General features: G+C 47.9%; 4 protein-coding genes across 7 annotated transcripts in view; 1 reads left to right on the forward strand and 3 right to left on the reverse strand.

The window, feature by feature from the left end:
• The first annotated feature begins 1,107 nt into the window (after nucleotides 1–1,107).
• Nucleotides 1,108–7,781, forward strand: LOC141492962 (uncharacterized). Of its 3 annotated transcripts, XM_074193744.1 has the most exons (12): nucleotides 1,108–1,383; nucleotides 1,468–1,551; nucleotides 1,627–1,755; nucleotides 2,445–2,512; nucleotides 3,317–3,426; nucleotides 3,509–3,610; nucleotides 4,105–4,163; nucleotides 4,570–5,838; nucleotides 5,935–6,081; nucleotides 6,201–6,290; nucleotides 6,418–6,509; nucleotides 6,628–7,781. In XM_074193744.1, exons 1-12 carry the CDS (start codon nucleotides 1,108–1,110, stop codon nucleotides 6,803–6,805), a joined length of 2,604 nt encoding a protein of 867 aa, XP_074049845.1. In that variant the 3' UTR covers nucleotides 6,806–7,781. The 3 variants fall into 3 exon arrangements, with proteins under 3 accessions (XP_074049845.1, XP_074049844.1, XP_074049846.1); XM_074193743.1 differs by having other exon boundaries at nucleotides 1,468–1,755; XM_074193745.1 differs by lacking the exon at nucleotides 1,468–1,551.
• On the reverse strand, nucleotides 6,871–8,577 carry SPMIP1 (sperm microtubule inner protein 1). Its single transcript, XM_074193746.1, has 2 exons — nucleotides 7,572–8,577; nucleotides 6,871–7,061 (listed from the first exon to the last, which is right to left on the reverse strand). The coding sequence occupies exons 1-2, from the start codon at nucleotides 7,996–7,998 to the stop codon at nucleotides 6,952–6,954; spliced, it is 537 nt and encodes a 178-aa protein (XP_074049847.1). The 5' UTR covers nucleotides 7,999–8,577; the 3' UTR covers nucleotides 6,871–6,951.
• An 87-nt stretch (nucleotides 8,578–8,664) lies between these two features.
• Nucleotides 8,665–10,240, reverse strand: ATP6V1F (ATPase H+ transporting V1 subunit F). The gene is made up of 2 exons (XM_074193747.1): nucleotides 10,006–10,240; nucleotides 8,665–9,106 (listed from the first exon to the last, which is right to left on the reverse strand). The coding sequence occupies exons 1-2, from the start codon at nucleotides 10,161–10,163 to the stop codon at nucleotides 8,905–8,907; spliced, it is 360 nt and encodes a 119-aa protein (XP_074049848.1). The 5' UTR covers nucleotides 10,164–10,240; the 3' UTR covers nucleotides 8,665–8,904.
• A 3,779-nt stretch (nucleotides 10,241–14,019) lies between these two features.
• FLNC (filamin C) overlaps nucleotides 14,020–15,829 on the reverse strand; it is a 38,209-nt gene continuing 36,399 nt past the window's right edge. Inside the window, exons 47-48 of one of the 2 annotated variants that reach the window (XM_074193748.1) lie at nucleotides 15,228–15,437; nucleotides 14,020–15,102 (exon numbers count right to left, since the gene is read on the reverse strand). In XM_074193748.1, the coding sequence (XP_074049849.1) occupies nucleotides 14,915–15,102; nucleotides 15,228–15,437 (398 nt within the window). In that variant the 3' untranslated portion in view covers nucleotides 14,020–14,914. The remainder of the gene's footprint in view (nucleotides 15,103–15,227; nucleotides 15,438–15,829) is intronic. The other variant, XM_074193749.1, reaches the window with a different exon arrangement.

Consider the following 15,829-nt stretch of genomic DNA (forward strand, 5'->3'; position numbering starts at 1 on the left):
GAGAAAAAGTCACCTGTGGTGGCTATGGTATAGTAGGAGAAGTACTAGACTTGGAGCTGTGGACACTGAGTAATGAGTCCATCTACAGCCTGCCAACAAGTCACCCAGTGAAGCAGAACCATAACTAGAAATTCTGGGACCTTGGTGAAGCAACATGAAAGAAATCTTTAAATTACCTTCATGAGACAAATTTGAAGGGGGAGGTAGGTGGTGGACCTCAGACCTTAGGAGACAAGGCTCAATTGGCCAAAAGGAGTATACTAGTGGAGAAACCTCCCAGGTAGGGAGGAGAGCAGGACCAGGCAAGACTGGGAAGGACCCCATGGGTGCATGCCTGCCAGCACACAAAAATCTGGCCACTTCCTGCTTTTAACTCGTTTCTTGGTAATTAGTCAATTCAGTTGTTTCTACTTGCTGGAGAACGACTGCTGTGAGTGCCATCTAAATTCTGCCCCCCTCCCCAAAGTCCTTATTATCAAGACCCACAGCCCACTTTTTGGACAAGTTCAACTTTTAGGAAACCTAAACCAGCTTCTTTGCAACTTTGGCCTGTGTCCCTGACTTTAACTGGGGTTCAAATCACACTCCTACTACTTGCTGTTTAACATTGGGTAAATCTTCCTGCTCCTGGGGGGCCTGATTTTCTCATATGCAAAATGAAAGCGTTGAATTGAAATTAGATGATCGATCTCTGAGGTTCCAGTCTTTTCAGGACTATATCCTATGGTGCTAGTAGTGACACACACACACACACACACACACACACACACACACACAAACACACACATTATTCCTATCCTCTTTGTTCACCAGCAACTCTTTTCCCTGACTAAGCACCAGCAAAGGGATTGGGAAACTTCATTTTTTCCCTGTGTAACTCACAATTTCTATAAAATAGGGCTATGGAGCATTTCACCACACTGTCTAGCCTGGTTCCTCTTTCCCTGCCCCCAGTGGGTGCCTTCCAGTAGGTCAGCTCGGGTGTCAGAACCTCTGCATTATTAAGGGAATAGAATTGGCCCTTCTTTTCTTCCCTAGATTCTCTTCACCATTATTCCCATACTTCCCTAAGGGCCATTGAGGAGGCTCTGGAGGGAGGACTCCCATATGAGAAGGGGGATCTCTCTCAGCTTCAGATACACAAACAGAGAGGGGGGACTCTTCAGGGATGCCCTTGGGGAACAGTTGGGAGTGGGGGACAGCTATGTCTGTGTCTTCAGGTTTCACCGGACGGCAGGCAAGGAGCTTCATCACGCCATGGAGTCAGATTCAGTGTTCCAGGATCCTGGGCTTCCCTTCCCCTCAGGGCAAATACTAGTTCTCTATGAGCAGCTCTTCCAGGCCCCTGCCAGACCCGATGAGCTTCTGGTGGCCATGCAGCAGGTAGGCAGAGGTGGGGAGGGGAGAGCAAAGTGCCAGGCAGAGAGGCCAAGGCTGGGGCCTGACTCTGCTGTTGGGAACTCTCAGGTACGAGGAGCCAACTGCCCTCAGGAACTTGAACTACCTTTGGTACTATTGGTGATGGAGCAGAGACGGCAGGAGCAGGAAGAGGTATGGGGCACTGAGGAAGGACCCTCCAGAATAGGCATCTTTCCCCTACACCTATCCATCTTTACCTCCCCACAGGTTCTATGGGACTTGGAACTATTGACTGGAACTGGACTCAGTCTTTTCTGGCCACGCCGGGGACAGTTTAGAGGACCTTGTGATGAGGCCAGGAGCTCAGAGAACCATAACCAGGAGTCTTGCATCTGGGTTGGTGGGGAAGAGGTGGAGATGAGAAAAAAGAAGAGCCTGGTCAGGGAGAAGGTGGTGGTGATCACAGGACAGGGTGGCGTAGGGGGACAAGAACTAGGTTGGAAAAGGAAGGCTAAGCCTTGAAGTCTCTTCAGGGAGATGGATGATAAAAATCCAGATCCCAGGGTTGTATGTCTTCGATGTCTCTTTTATGGGCCTTATCAGAGGTCCTGTCCTGCAACAGAGGTCCTTAACCTCTTACCTGCAGGATTAATAACTCAGTTGGTGATGGATCACTTGCAGACAGGTGGTAGAGTGGACTGTCTTACCAAAGGTCAGAACTATAGGAGTGGCTGACCCTTTCTTATTTGGGGGATAGACTCCCTAGGGAGGAGAGTCCAAGGATCTAAGTGGGATGGACTGCATTGGAAGTCAAGAGACCCGAGTTCTAATGTCAGGTCTGTTATCCTGGTTGACAAGAGCTCCGGTAAAATTTTTCTTTCAAATTCTGAAATTCTTTAGTTTTGTCACTTCCCCCAAGGATGGCTGCAAAATCTTAGGAAAGATCAGAGCCTTCTGTCTCCCCCTCAGGCTGTTTTGGGGGAGACTTCTACAGCTGAAAGGAAGAGACAAGAGAATGAGGATAGAGTAGAAGGCTGATTCCTAAGGTGGATTGTGGTCTTTAGTCCCCTTCAACTACTCCTCAGCATTCCCGGCGCTGGCCTCTGGCCCAGGAGAATGACATCCGGAAGTCAAGTCAACAGCTTTTGGAAAAGTGAGTCCTCTTTAATAGTTTCCTATATTCCCCTACCCCTAAGAGCAGAGAACCTAATAGACCCTTTCCCTCTTCCTTTTATTCCTAGCTCCATCTCTTAAGCCTTATCATGTACTCCCTGGACCATGTGACTTCCTCATTCCCGTTTTTCATGTTTCCCTTTGTTCCCATCACCCACTCTTTCTCACACACAAATGTCCTGAGGTGCCTCCCTAGAGTAGGGGAACCCAGGCAGCAAACGTTCTGAGCAAAGGGGCTGTTTTTGAGAGGTGATGTAATGTAGCGGAAAGAAAACTGGACTAAAAGGACGCCTGCGGTCGAGTCTCAGACTCTAGTACTAACTAGGTAGGTTCATGGACAAGGTTTTTCATTTCCCTAATCTCTAAAATGAAGGGGTTGGGCTAAATGATGAAGTCTCATTTTGGACTTCATCTTCCATCTCTTCCAAGCCTTGGCTTCTCACTGCTCCAGTCTTATATTCCTGAGAGGTGTCGCTTTCCTGGGATTTGGGCCAAATAAAACATAACTCTCAGTCAGGGTTAGAGGAGGGAAAGCAGGCATATTTTCCCCAGGTCCTGTGTCCTGTTGAAGGGCTGCAAAAGGTTTTATATATATATGTATGTATGTATGTATGTATGTATGGATGGATGTGGATATATTTGGAGGTGCCATTCAAGAGACAGATAATTATAGGTGGTAAAACCTGGAGATGGAGAGGTCAGTATTGTCCATCCCATTCTCCTATCTCGTGCTGTCTTTCCAAAGACCCCTGCTAGGTTACTCAGTGTTCTGGTTTGGCTGTAGATGGCGGACTGAAGGCCTTGCAGTGATGTTGGGTATAGCCAGAGCTGAAGGTGGTGCAGAGCCAGGTCTGAGGTTTGGGAGCCCTGGAATGCCAGGACGGGCAACGCTTGGTAAGTTATGGGATCTGATAGAAGGAAAGGGTAGCTGTGGGTCTTCCATTAGCTGGGTGACAATCACTTCCTCTTTCCTCAGAACTGGAGGTTGAGGTTGGGACTTCACTCAAGGCTGATACCTGGGAGCTGGAAGGTGTGCTTGAGAAAAGCCAGAGAGAACAGCCTGAGGAGGAGGAACCAAGTAAGCACTCAGTTTCAGAAACCAAGAACTGCCCCCTTCACTGCTTCTAGAAGAATAAAAGAAAAGGGTGATGGAAACCAACAGATTCAATCAAAGGGAGGACTGAATCCAGAGCCAGCAGCAAAGAATCAGCGAACATGCCCATCAAATAGTCCTTTACACAGTGTTCCTTAGGGCTAATCTCATTCTGGTCCTAAGCTAAGGGAGGATCAGGTACAAGTCCTATTGGGAAAGTTATTAAGGTTATCATGTTTGGGGATAATCTGAACTAAGGAAGGCCTAACTTGTATCATCTTTCTTCTCTGAGGCTGCACCCAAGTTCAGAGGTGATGCTTTCCCCTTCCCCATCTTCCTGGGCAATAAAACTTCCCTGATTCTGTGGCTCAAGGACTCTAGATGCCCTTTGGTCTCTGGTAGAGAACTGGCACTTAAGGGAAGAGGAGCTGGCATACATAGAAGCCTCCTCATACTTTCCCTTCCCTTTCCTCCTTCAGGGTTTTCACTAGAACCTGACTTCACAACTGAGAACATCTCCAGGGACAAAGGAAGCCAGGCAGATAAAAGATTAAGTCGAGGGTGGAGGGGGGCACTGCAAGGGTCTTTATTCATATTGGAGCTGAGGGAGGGGGAGGGTCTCCTCACCACCTGTTCTCCATGGGAGGGAAGAAATCCTTGGGAGTGTGGTGGGATACTGGCTGGGCCTGTGTTCTACCAGGTCACAGGGGGATTGGTGAGGAAGTAGGGGAAATACAGAATGCCTTATAAAATGGAAATAATTTTTTTAGGATTAAGACAAAATCCAAGAGAGTGCAGAACTGGTGTGGAAGTAGACCTTTGCGTTAGACTCCTAACATCTTTCAAAGTCTTTTGGGGACACTGGTCCCCGACTTGAGGGCCCAGAGGCTCAGTGGGGATTGTTGTAAACAAATCAGATTCCAGCATATGTATCTTTTCCCTAGAACCCAGGCCAAGGAGGGAGAAACCTCCCAGAACTCATAGCTCAGGAGCCTGACCAGCCATCATCACAGATTCTATATTTTCCAGAAACTCTTAAATCAAGGGAATCATGGCCCCTCCTTGAAATGGAGGACTTACAGAAGGGGGATAACTCTGAGCAGTTAAGAGCAGAAACTCAGAGAGACCCAGAAACCCTCAGGGACCATAAAGAGAAAAGGCCCCAGAGCTGGAGGGAAGTGACCTCAAAGACCCAAAGAGAGGAATCTCCAAAGACTCAAAGAAAGGAAAGGCCCCAGATTCAGACTCAATATATCCAGAGGGAAGAGATCCTAGGGGCTCAGGGAGAGGAGATTCCCCATCTCCAGACACATGAGACCCCAAAGCTACAAAGAGAGAAGATTCCCTGGGCCCGGAGGAATAAGACCTCTAGAACTCAAGGAGAGGAGATTCTGTGGCCCCAGAAAGAGGAGATGACTTGGGTTCAAAGGGAGGAAACTCCCAAAATTCAGAGAAGTGAGACTTCCTGCACACAAGTGGAGACCCCAAACGTACAAAGAGGAGAGAATTCTCAAGTTCAGAGGGAGGAGACCCCAAAGACCCAGAAGGAGATTCCATCTGGGAAGACTCACAAAGTCCCAAGAGAAGAGACTGCTGAGACTCACCAAGGGGAGAGCCAGCAGGCCCAGCATGAGGAGATTCCACAGATTCTGGAAAGGGAGAAACAGGTTCTTAGACAGATTTTTCAATTTCAAGGAAGTCAGTTTTTACATTCCCTAGAAGGGGAAAACTTTCAGTTCCATGAAGAAGAGGTGTCACAGTTCCAGAAAAGGGATAATCTAAAATTCTGGGGAAAGGACAATCCACAGACTCAGGGAGAGATTCAAAAAGAGGATAAACCACCGTTCTATCCAGGGGAGTACCCATTGTCCCAGGGAAAGAAAATCCTGCAACCTCAGAGCAATAAGATCCCACAGGGCCAAGGAAAGGTGATTACATATTCCTGGGGAAGAGAAACTCCATGGTCCCTGGGAAAGGCCACCCCACAGGTCCAGAGCCAGCTGAGACTAGGGCCTAGACCAGGAAGGCAGGAAGCCAAACAGTTGAAGACCCCAGCACAGTGGAGATTCAGGGAACAAGAAGCAGTCAAGCTGGGGGTGCAGAGCCTGCAGATCCGGGGACCCAGCCCAGTGGGGAGCAGACAGACGTTCATGGAAGATGGTCAATCTCAGCCACCATCCCTATTGCCAAATTGCAGAGCCCTGGAGCTCCAGGTAAGGATAATGGCGATGAATAAGCATGAAGCTACAGGAAACGACTGTATCTGTCTTACTGATAGGGGACAGTTTTGTTTTTCTTTTACATTGCAGCAACCTCACCCCAATCCCCCTAGCAGGGAGTTGGTTTTCCTGGGTCTCACACCAAATCAGAAAGAGAACACCCTGAAGAGGCTTCTGGAGCTACAGGGTGAGGCTGGGAGAAGGCACCAGAGGGACCGAGAACAACAAAGGCTCAGGGTAAGGAGGATTGATCATCATGGTGGGGGGGAGAAAACATGACTAGAGAATATGGATGATTGGGAAGGCCAGGGCCTTAGGACCTCAGTTCCTGGGACAATGTCCTCATCCATTTTCAGGTCCAGGAACGCCTGTGCATCACTAGGAACCGTCGTTCAGGAGAAGACCTCTTGGGGTCCTCACTCATTACTCCCCAGCCCTGGATGCAGGCAAGACCCTGGGGAGAGAAGGAAAGGACATAATCTCAACTTATTCTTGGGGGGGGAAAGTACCTCAGTAGTTAGCTGTCCTGACTTTAGAGAGACCTGTGCGATCAGCCAGTCTCTAACTCAACAGGGTGACGTGGCCCAACAGAGATGTGCTTTGCGGGAGCAGCTAGAGCATCGACACAAAGAAAGGACAGGATTACTGCAGGCCCGGCGGGAGAGGTGAGAGGTTGGGTTGGGCCAGGTCTGGAAAGATAAATCATTTAGGAGAGTAAATCTCTCCCGGTCTGTGGGTGAGGTCTTTTGGCATTTGAATTCATGATGGCTGTCTCTTCCCCAGGAACACTAGAAATTTCCAAGAGTTACTGCAACCCCAAAAGATTGGGGAGAACCCACTCCTCCCAGCTCTGTTTCAGCCCTCTTGGGACCTGAGAAGGGTCAGTGGTCAAGAAGATGATAGGGAGAAAGGTAGTGTAAAGTTCCCTGATTGCCAGAAATCAGAGGTCAGTGCTGGTTAGATTTAAGGGGATTTAATCAACTATAGCAGCCAAGGAGACCCAGACACACACACTCACCACAGGAGTCATTTTTGCCCCAACTGAGGGCATGTAATCTCCATTTCCCTGCCTTCCCTTCCCTTTCCACCCTCCCCCCAAACCCAAGGTCAGAGGGCTACGTCCTTGGGGTCCAGTAGAGCAAAGGCCCCATTCTTGCGGAAGAAGGTTTCTATCCGGCACATCTTACAGGAGACCATCTTTCGTTCCAAAGGGGAGCCTGGGAGAAGAGAGGACAAAAGCTGGGGTGGGCTCCTGAGAGGAGCTTGGGATTAAGAAGGGGAATAGAGAAACTTGCTTTGTGAGTCATAGATGATTTGTACATTGGCTCCCAATTCAGATATTAAAAAGAAAAAAAAAGAGGGTTCTGAATGGCTGTGAGATACTGGTGTATATGAGACAATGACAAAGGTAAATCAAAGTGGGCCAACTAGAATGCCAGCATGAAGACTTTCGTAAAATTCTCCAAGTCAGAAATCTGCCAGAAGAATCACTTTACAACTAGTGATGGCACACTGGGGGTAGGGATGATGAGAATGAATGAGAAGATGAAGTCAGAAGCAGTGTATTAGCTTCTTTACTTTTTCACCTTCCCTCTCAGACCCCATTTTCTACCTGAATCCTAGCAGTGGCACTTATAAGCATAAGCTTGAAAATGGGAAGGTAAGAAGCCACAAGTTGGTTTAAGAGATTGGGGAAGGGTGGACTGTCACTAGGAATCCAGCCTTACCTAACTGCCAGCCGTAAATGAAGTTGGTAGTGACTGGGAAGGGGTAACGCTCTTCTGGTTTGGCAAGTTTGCGATTTTCCAAATAGTTGAAGCGACCCTGGAGATCATGAGATATCCCCTGGTACAGGAGGTCCCGTGTTTCAGGTGGCACTGGGAACATCTCTGTCGCAGGAGCCTCCTTAAGGGGAGGAGGGGGTTTAGGAGGTTCTTTTGGTGGAGGTGGAGGTAGAGGTAGAGGAGAAGGTGGGGTCTTGGGGCCTAAGGTAGGCAATTTAAAGACCTTTCTTGTGGCATCCCTGGCTGCCTGCTTGGCTTTCACCTTTGCCCCATACTTTCGGTGCCAATCACAACGCAACATTATCTCTTTTAGATAATCTTCCTTCCAAAAGTTTTGTCGCTGTGTATCCATATTGAGGTGCCGAGCCATGGTGGCTGAGGGAGAAGGGTTAACTGACTATGGCAAATGAAGGGGTGAACACCGCCACCTGAGAGGTTAAGGCAATAACTGCCTCAGGGACAGCAGTTGCCTTGGTAACCCAGCCTTACCCCACAGTCTCAGGGATTCCATTTGCTGCCTTCCTTCTGGCTAGGCTAAGCTCCATTCCCCTCCCTTTCTAGAAGGCCTTGGTATGGAGCACACTGTAGGAAGGGTGGATCCCTGACCCTAATGGAGGTAAGGTCCTTGGCCCTGGGAACAAGATTCATTTTTTTACTCTTAAGATCAGATTGTGCTTCTCACCCTCGAACTAGACCTGTGCTACAGAGCCTTATTTAGAACCTAGGCCTGTAGACCTGTGTGAATGGGACACTTCATTACTCTGGGCCTGTTTTGTCATCTGTAAAATGAGTGGGATAGACTAGATGACCTCTAAAGTCCAGGCTGGACTAAGGAATTCGGATTCTCATCCTAGAATCACAAAGGTCTTGGCTTCTCTGTGGTCTGGCTACTTCCACCTTGCTCCCATGTTTCTGAGCCCTCCAGTCTCTTTCCCAGTCCTGGAGAAAGCAACTTAGGGAGAAATCCAGGCCAACTCTGGTCTCCCTTTCCAAAGCAGACACACCCTTTACAAGTCACCAGACCTCCCAAAAAAGAAACCTGGGGAAATTAACTTTAATTTTGCATTGACATAAGACAAAGACTGCACAAAATCAACTAGGAGAAGGAAGAGGAAATGGAAGAAGACGGACACATCGGGGGAACTGGGCTTTGTTTTCTAGTCTTCATTCAGTCTTAGCTTTACTCCAGGGCCCAATAAACGGCAATGAGCCCTCACCCGCTTCATTTCAGTAGTGGAATGTGATCTACATAGGGAAAGATGACACGGGACGCCTCTTAGCGAAGATCTTCGGCAGTGAACATGCCTCGGGCACGGCGAAGGATGGAGTCCTTGGCTGCATCATAGGGATGTTCCTTGGAAGGGATTTCCAGAACGGCAGGTATTGAGCGCGTGTGGGCGTCCAATGCGTGCCGTACCATTTCAGCAATATATTGGTTGATAAGGATGATCCCAATGTCGTCCCGATTTAGAAACTGCCTGTGGAGGGGATTGGCAAAGAGAAAGGAAGAGAGTCAAGCTCTGGGAACTTGCTGGCTAATCTATCTTCACTCCTTGGGGTGTGAGGTAGGTGGGGGATGTAGGAAACATACAGAGTAAGGGCTATGCTGGGACAAAAAACTGTGGTAATCAGAGATGAGGAAGCTTCACTAAAAAAGGGAATCCATGGACTCAGAGTGACTCAGTTCTGGTTCTGCTGGGGGGAAAAAATGAACAAACTGAAAAAAACTCTAGCTTCCCCTTGAATTCATTTTTTCCCCTAAAGAAGCAAGGAAACATTCCCCCCCCCAAAAAAAAATCAGAACCAAACCAGCTAGAAAAAGAATGGGTGTAAGACTGGGTCTTGTCGGGCTGCTTGGCCCAGGATCCCACCCTGGAGGCCCTGCAGGTGAGCCCCGGCAGGTGAGGCCCGGCAGGTGAGCCCCGGCAGGTGAGCCCCGGCAGGTGAGCCCCGGCAGGTCCTAAGCGGCAGGAACCAGACCGCGCTGTTTGGGGGAAAACAAAGGCAGGAGGGGTTCGGGCCTGGCCCCCCGGGGAAGGGAAAGGTCTGAGGGAGCCCTCTCAGCGAAGGAATCTGTCCCTAAATCTGCCGGGCTGGGAGGCGAAGCCCAGGGGGTTGCACTTCGGGGCGGAAAACCCAAAAAACAAATAAATAACGAGCGTGTCTTAAGCTCCTCTCTACCAAGCCCGGGAGGTGGCAGCAAAGGCCGCTGCCCGGCCCGGCCCCGCGCCCCGCGCCCCGCGCCCCGCTTCGGGCTCTCGCGGCTGGGAGAAGCAGAAGGCGGAACCGCCGGCGGCGCCCCCGGGGGAGGAGGACGGGGAGCCGGGGCCCTCCGGAGCAGGCCTCGGGCCCCGCCCGGCCTCGCGGGCCTCCGTACCGGAAGGTGTCCTCGATCTCGTTGATGGTCGTGTCCTTCTCCACCACCAGGAAGTTCGGGCGGCGGTTCTTGTTGAGCTCCCCGATGCCGCCCAGCAGGAAGCCGGTCACGGTGTCCTCATCCCCGATCACGGCGATCAGCTTCCCCCGCCCCGCCATCGCGGACGCCGTCTCCTCCCACAATGCTCCGCGGCTCTGAGCGGGCGTGGGAACGGCCGCGCTCCCGCAGCGGCTTCGCGCCTGCGCCCAACCCAGGAGCTTGGCTTTTTTTTTTTTTGGACGGCGAAACTACAATTCCCGGCGCTCCCTGCGGTTCTCAGTTTCCTGCGACCCATTAAGCCCTCAAAGATGATTGGAGAATGGGACCACGCCATTGGTAGGCTGTCCCAAGACCCGCCCCTCGGGTTCCGGGGCCGCCTGACTGAAGCCGGGCTCCTTTTATCTCCTTAGCCCTGGAAGAGCGGAGCAAGGGGGGGGGCGGGGTTCACGCCTCTCCCCCCCCCCCCCGGGGGTTCAGGGCGGAGGACAACCCGAGTGAACCCCCAAATGCAAGGAGGTGCCGGCGCTGGCGCAAGATAAAACTCATTTTTATCGATTTCTCTATTTCTACGTCACCCCTCCCGCCCCTCCCTCATTGTCTCAGGGGCAAATAGGACACAGAACAAATAACTTTAAAAAATTTACTTTTTCACTGACATCTTATTGTCTGATCCTGCTATCTCTTATACTTTATGTTTCTTCCTTAAGGATATGATTTCTCTCTCATCACACTCAATTTGCATCAACGTTTATCATGGAAACAATGTCAAGACTGACAAATTGTCTTCTGTGGGGGGTGGGGGTGGGGGAGGGAAGCAAGATTGGGGGGAAAATTGTAAAACTTAAAATAAATAAAATCAAGTATAAAAAAATAAAATTTTTCAAAAGAGATCAGAATTGTCTTCTTGAAAATTTATTTTTTCAAAAGAGATCAGAATTGTCTTCTTTCTCTCCCCTAAATAAGAAAAACGCCCACCCCCCCTTTAAAACATGTGGAATGTTCACCCGTGGACCCTCGGGAGGGTTGCTAAGGAGACGCTTGTTCTTTGGGATTTTGCCACATCTACTGTGGATTGCTTGTGGGCATTCTGTAGATGAGGTAGCTGGGCCACCCTGGGAAAGGCGCTGGAAAGCGGCTGTGAGGCCTGGCTGAGGCAGCCCCCCGCTTCCCCAAGAGTTCACCCAGCATCCTCCAAACATGCTTTGTTGGCTGACTGATGGGCATCTTCTTTTCTTGACAGTTCTTTGATGTAACAAAAGGTGCCGCTATAAATATTTTGATCAAATAATATACAGATGTATTAATATAAAATGTTATTTATATAATATATAATCTAGTAATGTAAATATTGCATAAATCAATATAACCAGAATTTTTAGCCAGGGTGGGGAATCCTCAAACAGGGGCTATCCAGTCTGGGGAGCAGACTTTGTTTCTCCTCCTGTCTAACCCACAAGAGGGTTTGGACATTGGACCGCTACATTCCCTCTCAAATACATAGATGCAAAAGGAGGATTGTATATGAAACCAGTAAAGATGATGGGGTAATGGGCAGTACTGTCACAAAGATTGGGTTCTTGGAAGGGAATAACTCACAACTAGCCCTGGAGGGGCTTTTCCTAGAGAAACAAAAAGTGACTTGAGGACAGCTTGAAAAAACAAAGGTCTAGATGAGAATACCTGAGAAAGGAAGACAGTCATAAGAAGTGGCTGGGCCTGTAGTAGATTCTGCTGTGGAGGGGAATGTGGGCCAAACTTTGGTCAGCTTGACCATTTTGGGGGCAGGAAAGAGGGAAAAGCAGGTAAAAGGGGGAGCCCACCATCTCTACATAACCGGGGTCAGGTACCCACTTTGGAAGATTGAGAAGGGAATGGGCTTAGGTTACTCTTCTCTTGGAGAATTTACATTTAACAATGAAGTTACAGTGAACAACTGGACGGAATTTACTTCTGTTTGGTCCTTCAGAAAACATCACACAGGCACAAACTACATTTTCTTAATATTAAAAAGCTAATTCAAACCTGGCCTCAGACACTTGATAATTACCTAGCTGTGTGACCTTGGGCAAGCCACTTAAGCCCATTGCCTTGCAAAAACCTAAAAAAAAACCAAACCAAATATTAAAAAGCTAGACATATTTCTCCAACACTATCATATATTTATAACTGGAAATAAAATGGATTCAGCACCTACTATGCTGTCAAACTCTTTGCTCTAACAAAATATCGCTTTTAATACTCACAAATATTATCTCATTTGATGCTCATAACAACCCTAAGGGGTATTGTGAACAACCCTGAGAAGTATGTGCTGCTGTTATCCCCATTTTACAGGTGAATACACTGACATTAAGTGCCTTGTCCAGAGCCACATTGCATCTGGAGTTGGTTTTCCTGGCTCCAGGCCTAGTCCTCTAAACACCAGGCACCTTGAGGCCCTCTAATTCAATCAGAAATTAATTCCTAGATGAAAGAGACCTTAGAGACCATCTGGTCCAACCCATACCTGAACAAAACAGGACCTGAACAGAAGTTCCCTCAAAGACATACCTGATATGTTTTTGAGTCAGCTTCTTCCTCAAGTACTCAGTAAGGGGAAGCCCAATGCTACTTTTGGATAATAATGATTAAGAAATCTTTCCTCATATTAAGCAGAAATCTGTACCATGGAGTAGAGGATTCTAGATTCAAGGCTGGAAGAGATATTAGCAACTGCTGAGTTCAATCCCCTGATTTTACAGATGAAGAGACTGAGACTGAGATGTAAAGTGTCTTGTCCAGGGCTAAGCTCTTCATGTCTGGGAAAGGATTCAGATTCTGGTCTTTCTCACTCCCATGCCTCACACTTTAGCTGCTATACCACTTAGCTACTTCTCTTTCTACCCTCTGGGGTGATGCTGATCAAATCAAATTATTCTTCTAAATGACTTCTAAACATCCCACAGTTCCTTCAGTCCTTGTGTGAGAGGACCATGAGGCCCTTCTAATTAATGCATTTGCTACTCTTCTCTGAACATTCTTCAAGTTACTGATCTCCTTCCAAAACATGATGCTCAGAACCAAACACTACTGCATATCTGATCTGGCGAAGGCAGAGCTCACAGGAACTAATATTTTCACCAATTCTGGACATCATGTCTCTCTTCGCATTATCTTTTTGGGCTTATTTCCCATTGTTGACTCATTAAATTCCCCCAGATCTTTCCAGCAAGCCACTACCTCTCTCAAGAACCTTGTACTTGTGAAATTTTTTTAAACCCAAGTGTAAGAGTTCACATGTATCTCTCTTAAATTTCATTTTGTTAAACTTAGCCCAACATTATAACATGGAAAATATTCTCTTGGATGATGGTTGCCATCCAGCATGTCAGCTCTCCCTCCCTATGTTTCATCATCTGCAAAATTAAGCCTTCATTGCCATTGATAAAAACACCCAGCTGTGTAAGATCAAAGACAGCTATTTAGCAAAGAATTTGGTAAAAATACTCCATCTGATTTTTGTGACAAATGTGGCGAGATAAGGACTAGAGAATAATAAGAGTGGATGGATACAGAATGGGTGTTTTAGGGTGCTGAGGATGCCTGGTAGGCATTGTCCAGTGGAGTCCTCCAGGGTTGTGTGCTTGGCACTCTGCTCAACATGTTTATCACTGACTTGAATAAAGGTGTAGCATACTGATCAAATCTGCAGATAACACAGAAATGGGAGCTGACTCAGAATCCAGAAATCTTAACAGGCTAGAATGTAAGCTTGGGAGGGTAGGGGGTGGTTTTCATTGTGTCTTTATGTCCTTGGTACATTGTATGTACCTATGTACATAGTGTGTATATGTCTATAGTTTATATATATATATATATATACTCATACATATATGTACACATTTTTAAAATTAAGATGAAGGGTGTCACTAAAACAGAGTAGAGGGAAATGGGACAGAGAAGGACATTTCTATATAAAATTCATCTCTTCTTCAATTTGGCCTGAGGGCCCAGGTAAGTAGAAAATGGAAGTCACACACCATGGCTCAGTAGGTAAAGGAAGACAGGGGAATGAAAGACTCCATGGAAGGAAGAGTCAGAATCTCTGCGACAGGCCATACTTTATTTGGGCTTGTTTGATGTTTTTCCCAACTAGCTCCATGTTGGGCTGCGCGATGTGTACAAAAGGCCCTCATTGGGGCAGAGCTGTGCAACAATTAAAAATAACAACAGGAGAAAACCAGACCCCCAAGAAAGCTGGGCTGAACAAAGTATACAAAACCCTCTGAGTCCAGGGCTAGTCACGGTGCTATTATGGCTCCCATCTGTAGACTTTTCTCCACATGGTTTTCTTCTTTAGCTTCCCAGAGTCCTTAGCACCACAGACTGGCCGTCAGAGGGGGCAAGGCACAGTTTTCAGGGGAGTTGGGGGGAAAGAGTCTTAGAAAAGTTTGGGATGGGGAGGCAGGGGAGCTGTCCCAGGGTCTTAGTTATCAGTGCACTTTGGGGCAACCACACACACAATCACACACATGCACCCCCCTGAATACCCCCAGATCAGCCAATATATATGTCCTTTCCCACTATCCCTCTGGCCCTGGTTAGGGACCTGCCAAGATTACATTCTAGAGGATAGACAGTGTCTTCAATCGGCAGACAGAAATTCCTCTACTCTCCCAGAGGGGTCAGTGGGAGAATCTGTTCATTCAGCTCCCCTGAGTCCAAGTACAGGTCTTTCCCCCAAGTGGGTGTTCCATGTATATGGGTATATATCTCTGTCTTGGAAATCTTATGTGGTGTGTGTGCGTGTGTGTATGTCATGTATGTCATGTAAGTGTGTATGTGTTTTTAGCCAGGGAGGTTGAGGGGCTGGGAGAGGCACTTTTGCGGCTCAGGGCACATTGACCTTGTAGGGACTGCCCGGGACACTTTCATCTCCCCATTTGACAATGAGGATGTAGTCCCCCTTTTCCTTGACAGTGTAGGTGACGTTGTATACTCGGTTTCCCATGTGCTTCACATACACTTCCTCACAGGGAGTCTTGGGTCCATGTACACCCACCATCATCATGTTGGTGCCTAGACAATAGAAGAAAAGCAAAGAACTCATTTCTTGAATCCTGATTCTCCAACTCTTATGTAATTCTGTACTCCCATTCTCCCAGTATCTCATCCAGTCCCCAGGCCTTCCTTCCCAGTCCTACCTGCTTTACTACAGTCCACTGTGAAGGAATTCTTCTGGCCTATGAAGGCCTTGGTCAGCCCAGGACCCCTGGTCACTACCTTGCTGGCATCTGAAGAGAACTTGGGGATAGAGCTGTAGCTGGAGCCGCGGCTGGAGGACGACTTGGTCACTGTCTCCACCAGCACTGTGGAGGTCTCATGAAGGCTGTGGCCTCCTGACAGCCGGGGCCCTGGGGATGAGATGGGAAAAGGATCAAAAGTGAGGGATGGCCTCAGAGTCCTTAGAAGGAGAGGGGACAGATGGGCAGAAGAATACCTACATCACAGAGTCAATGGACTGAGTTCCTAGTAAAACCTACCAGGGCTAGCTAGGCCTTGCCTAGCCTTTGAGATGGGCACAAGTATCCACAAGATTTGGAGTTGAAAAAGTCCTTAGTGCTCATCAAATCCAGTCTCCTCTTAAATGTTTAAAGTTCTTTTTTAATTTAACTTTTAACTGCTTTAAGAATTTTTTTTGATACTTAAAAAAAAGTTCCTATCATCTACGAGGGATTCTCAATTGATCTTCCCCACTCTCTCAACTATCTCTTAAATGAACAAATTGGCCATGTCTGCAACTGTG

The sequence above is a fragment of the Macrotis lagotis genome, chromosome 7 (genome assembly GCF_037893015.1).
Source record: "Macrotis lagotis isolate mMagLag1 chromosome 7, bilby.v1.9.chrom.fasta, whole genome shotgun sequence".
NCBI classification, from domain to species: Eukaryota; Metazoa; Chordata; class Mammalia; order Peramelemorphia; family Peramelidae; genus Macrotis; species Macrotis lagotis.

What these genes read in the sequence shown, in the direction of transcription:
- LOC141492962 (XM_074193743.1), top strand. Translation starts at nt 1,108, where the DNA reads ATGAGAAGGGGGATCTCTCTCAGCTTCAGATACACAAACAGAGAGGGG. An exon ending in GCCTGAGGAGGAGGAACCAA is followed by an intron (nt 3,611 to 4,104) that starts GTAAGCACTCAG and finishes TTCCTCCTTCAG; the next exon opens with GGTTTTCACTAGAACCTGAC. An exon ending in CTGCAGGCCCGGCGGGAGAG is followed by an intron (nt 6,510 to 6,627) that starts GTGAGAGGTTGG and finishes TCTCTTCCCCAG; the next exon opens with GAACACTAGAAATTTCCAAG.
- SPMIP1 (XM_074193746.1), bottom strand. Translation starts at nt 7,998, where the DNA reads ATGGCTCGGCACCTCAATATGGATACACAGCGACAAAACTTTTGGAAG. An exon ending in CATTTACGGCTGGCAGTTAG is followed by an intron (nt 7,062 to 7,571) that starts GTAAGGCTGGAT and finishes CTCTTCTCCCAG; the next exon opens with GCTCCCCTTTGGAACGAAAG.
- ATP6V1F (XM_074193747.1), bottom strand. Translation starts at nt 10,163, where the DNA reads ATGGCGGGGCGGGGGAAGCTGATCGCCGTGATCGGGGATGAGGACACC. An exon ending in GAGATCGAGGACACCTTCCG is followed by an intron (nt 9,107 to 10,005) that starts GTACGGAGGCCC and finishes TCCCCTCCACAG; the next exon opens with GCAGTTTCTAAATCGGGACG.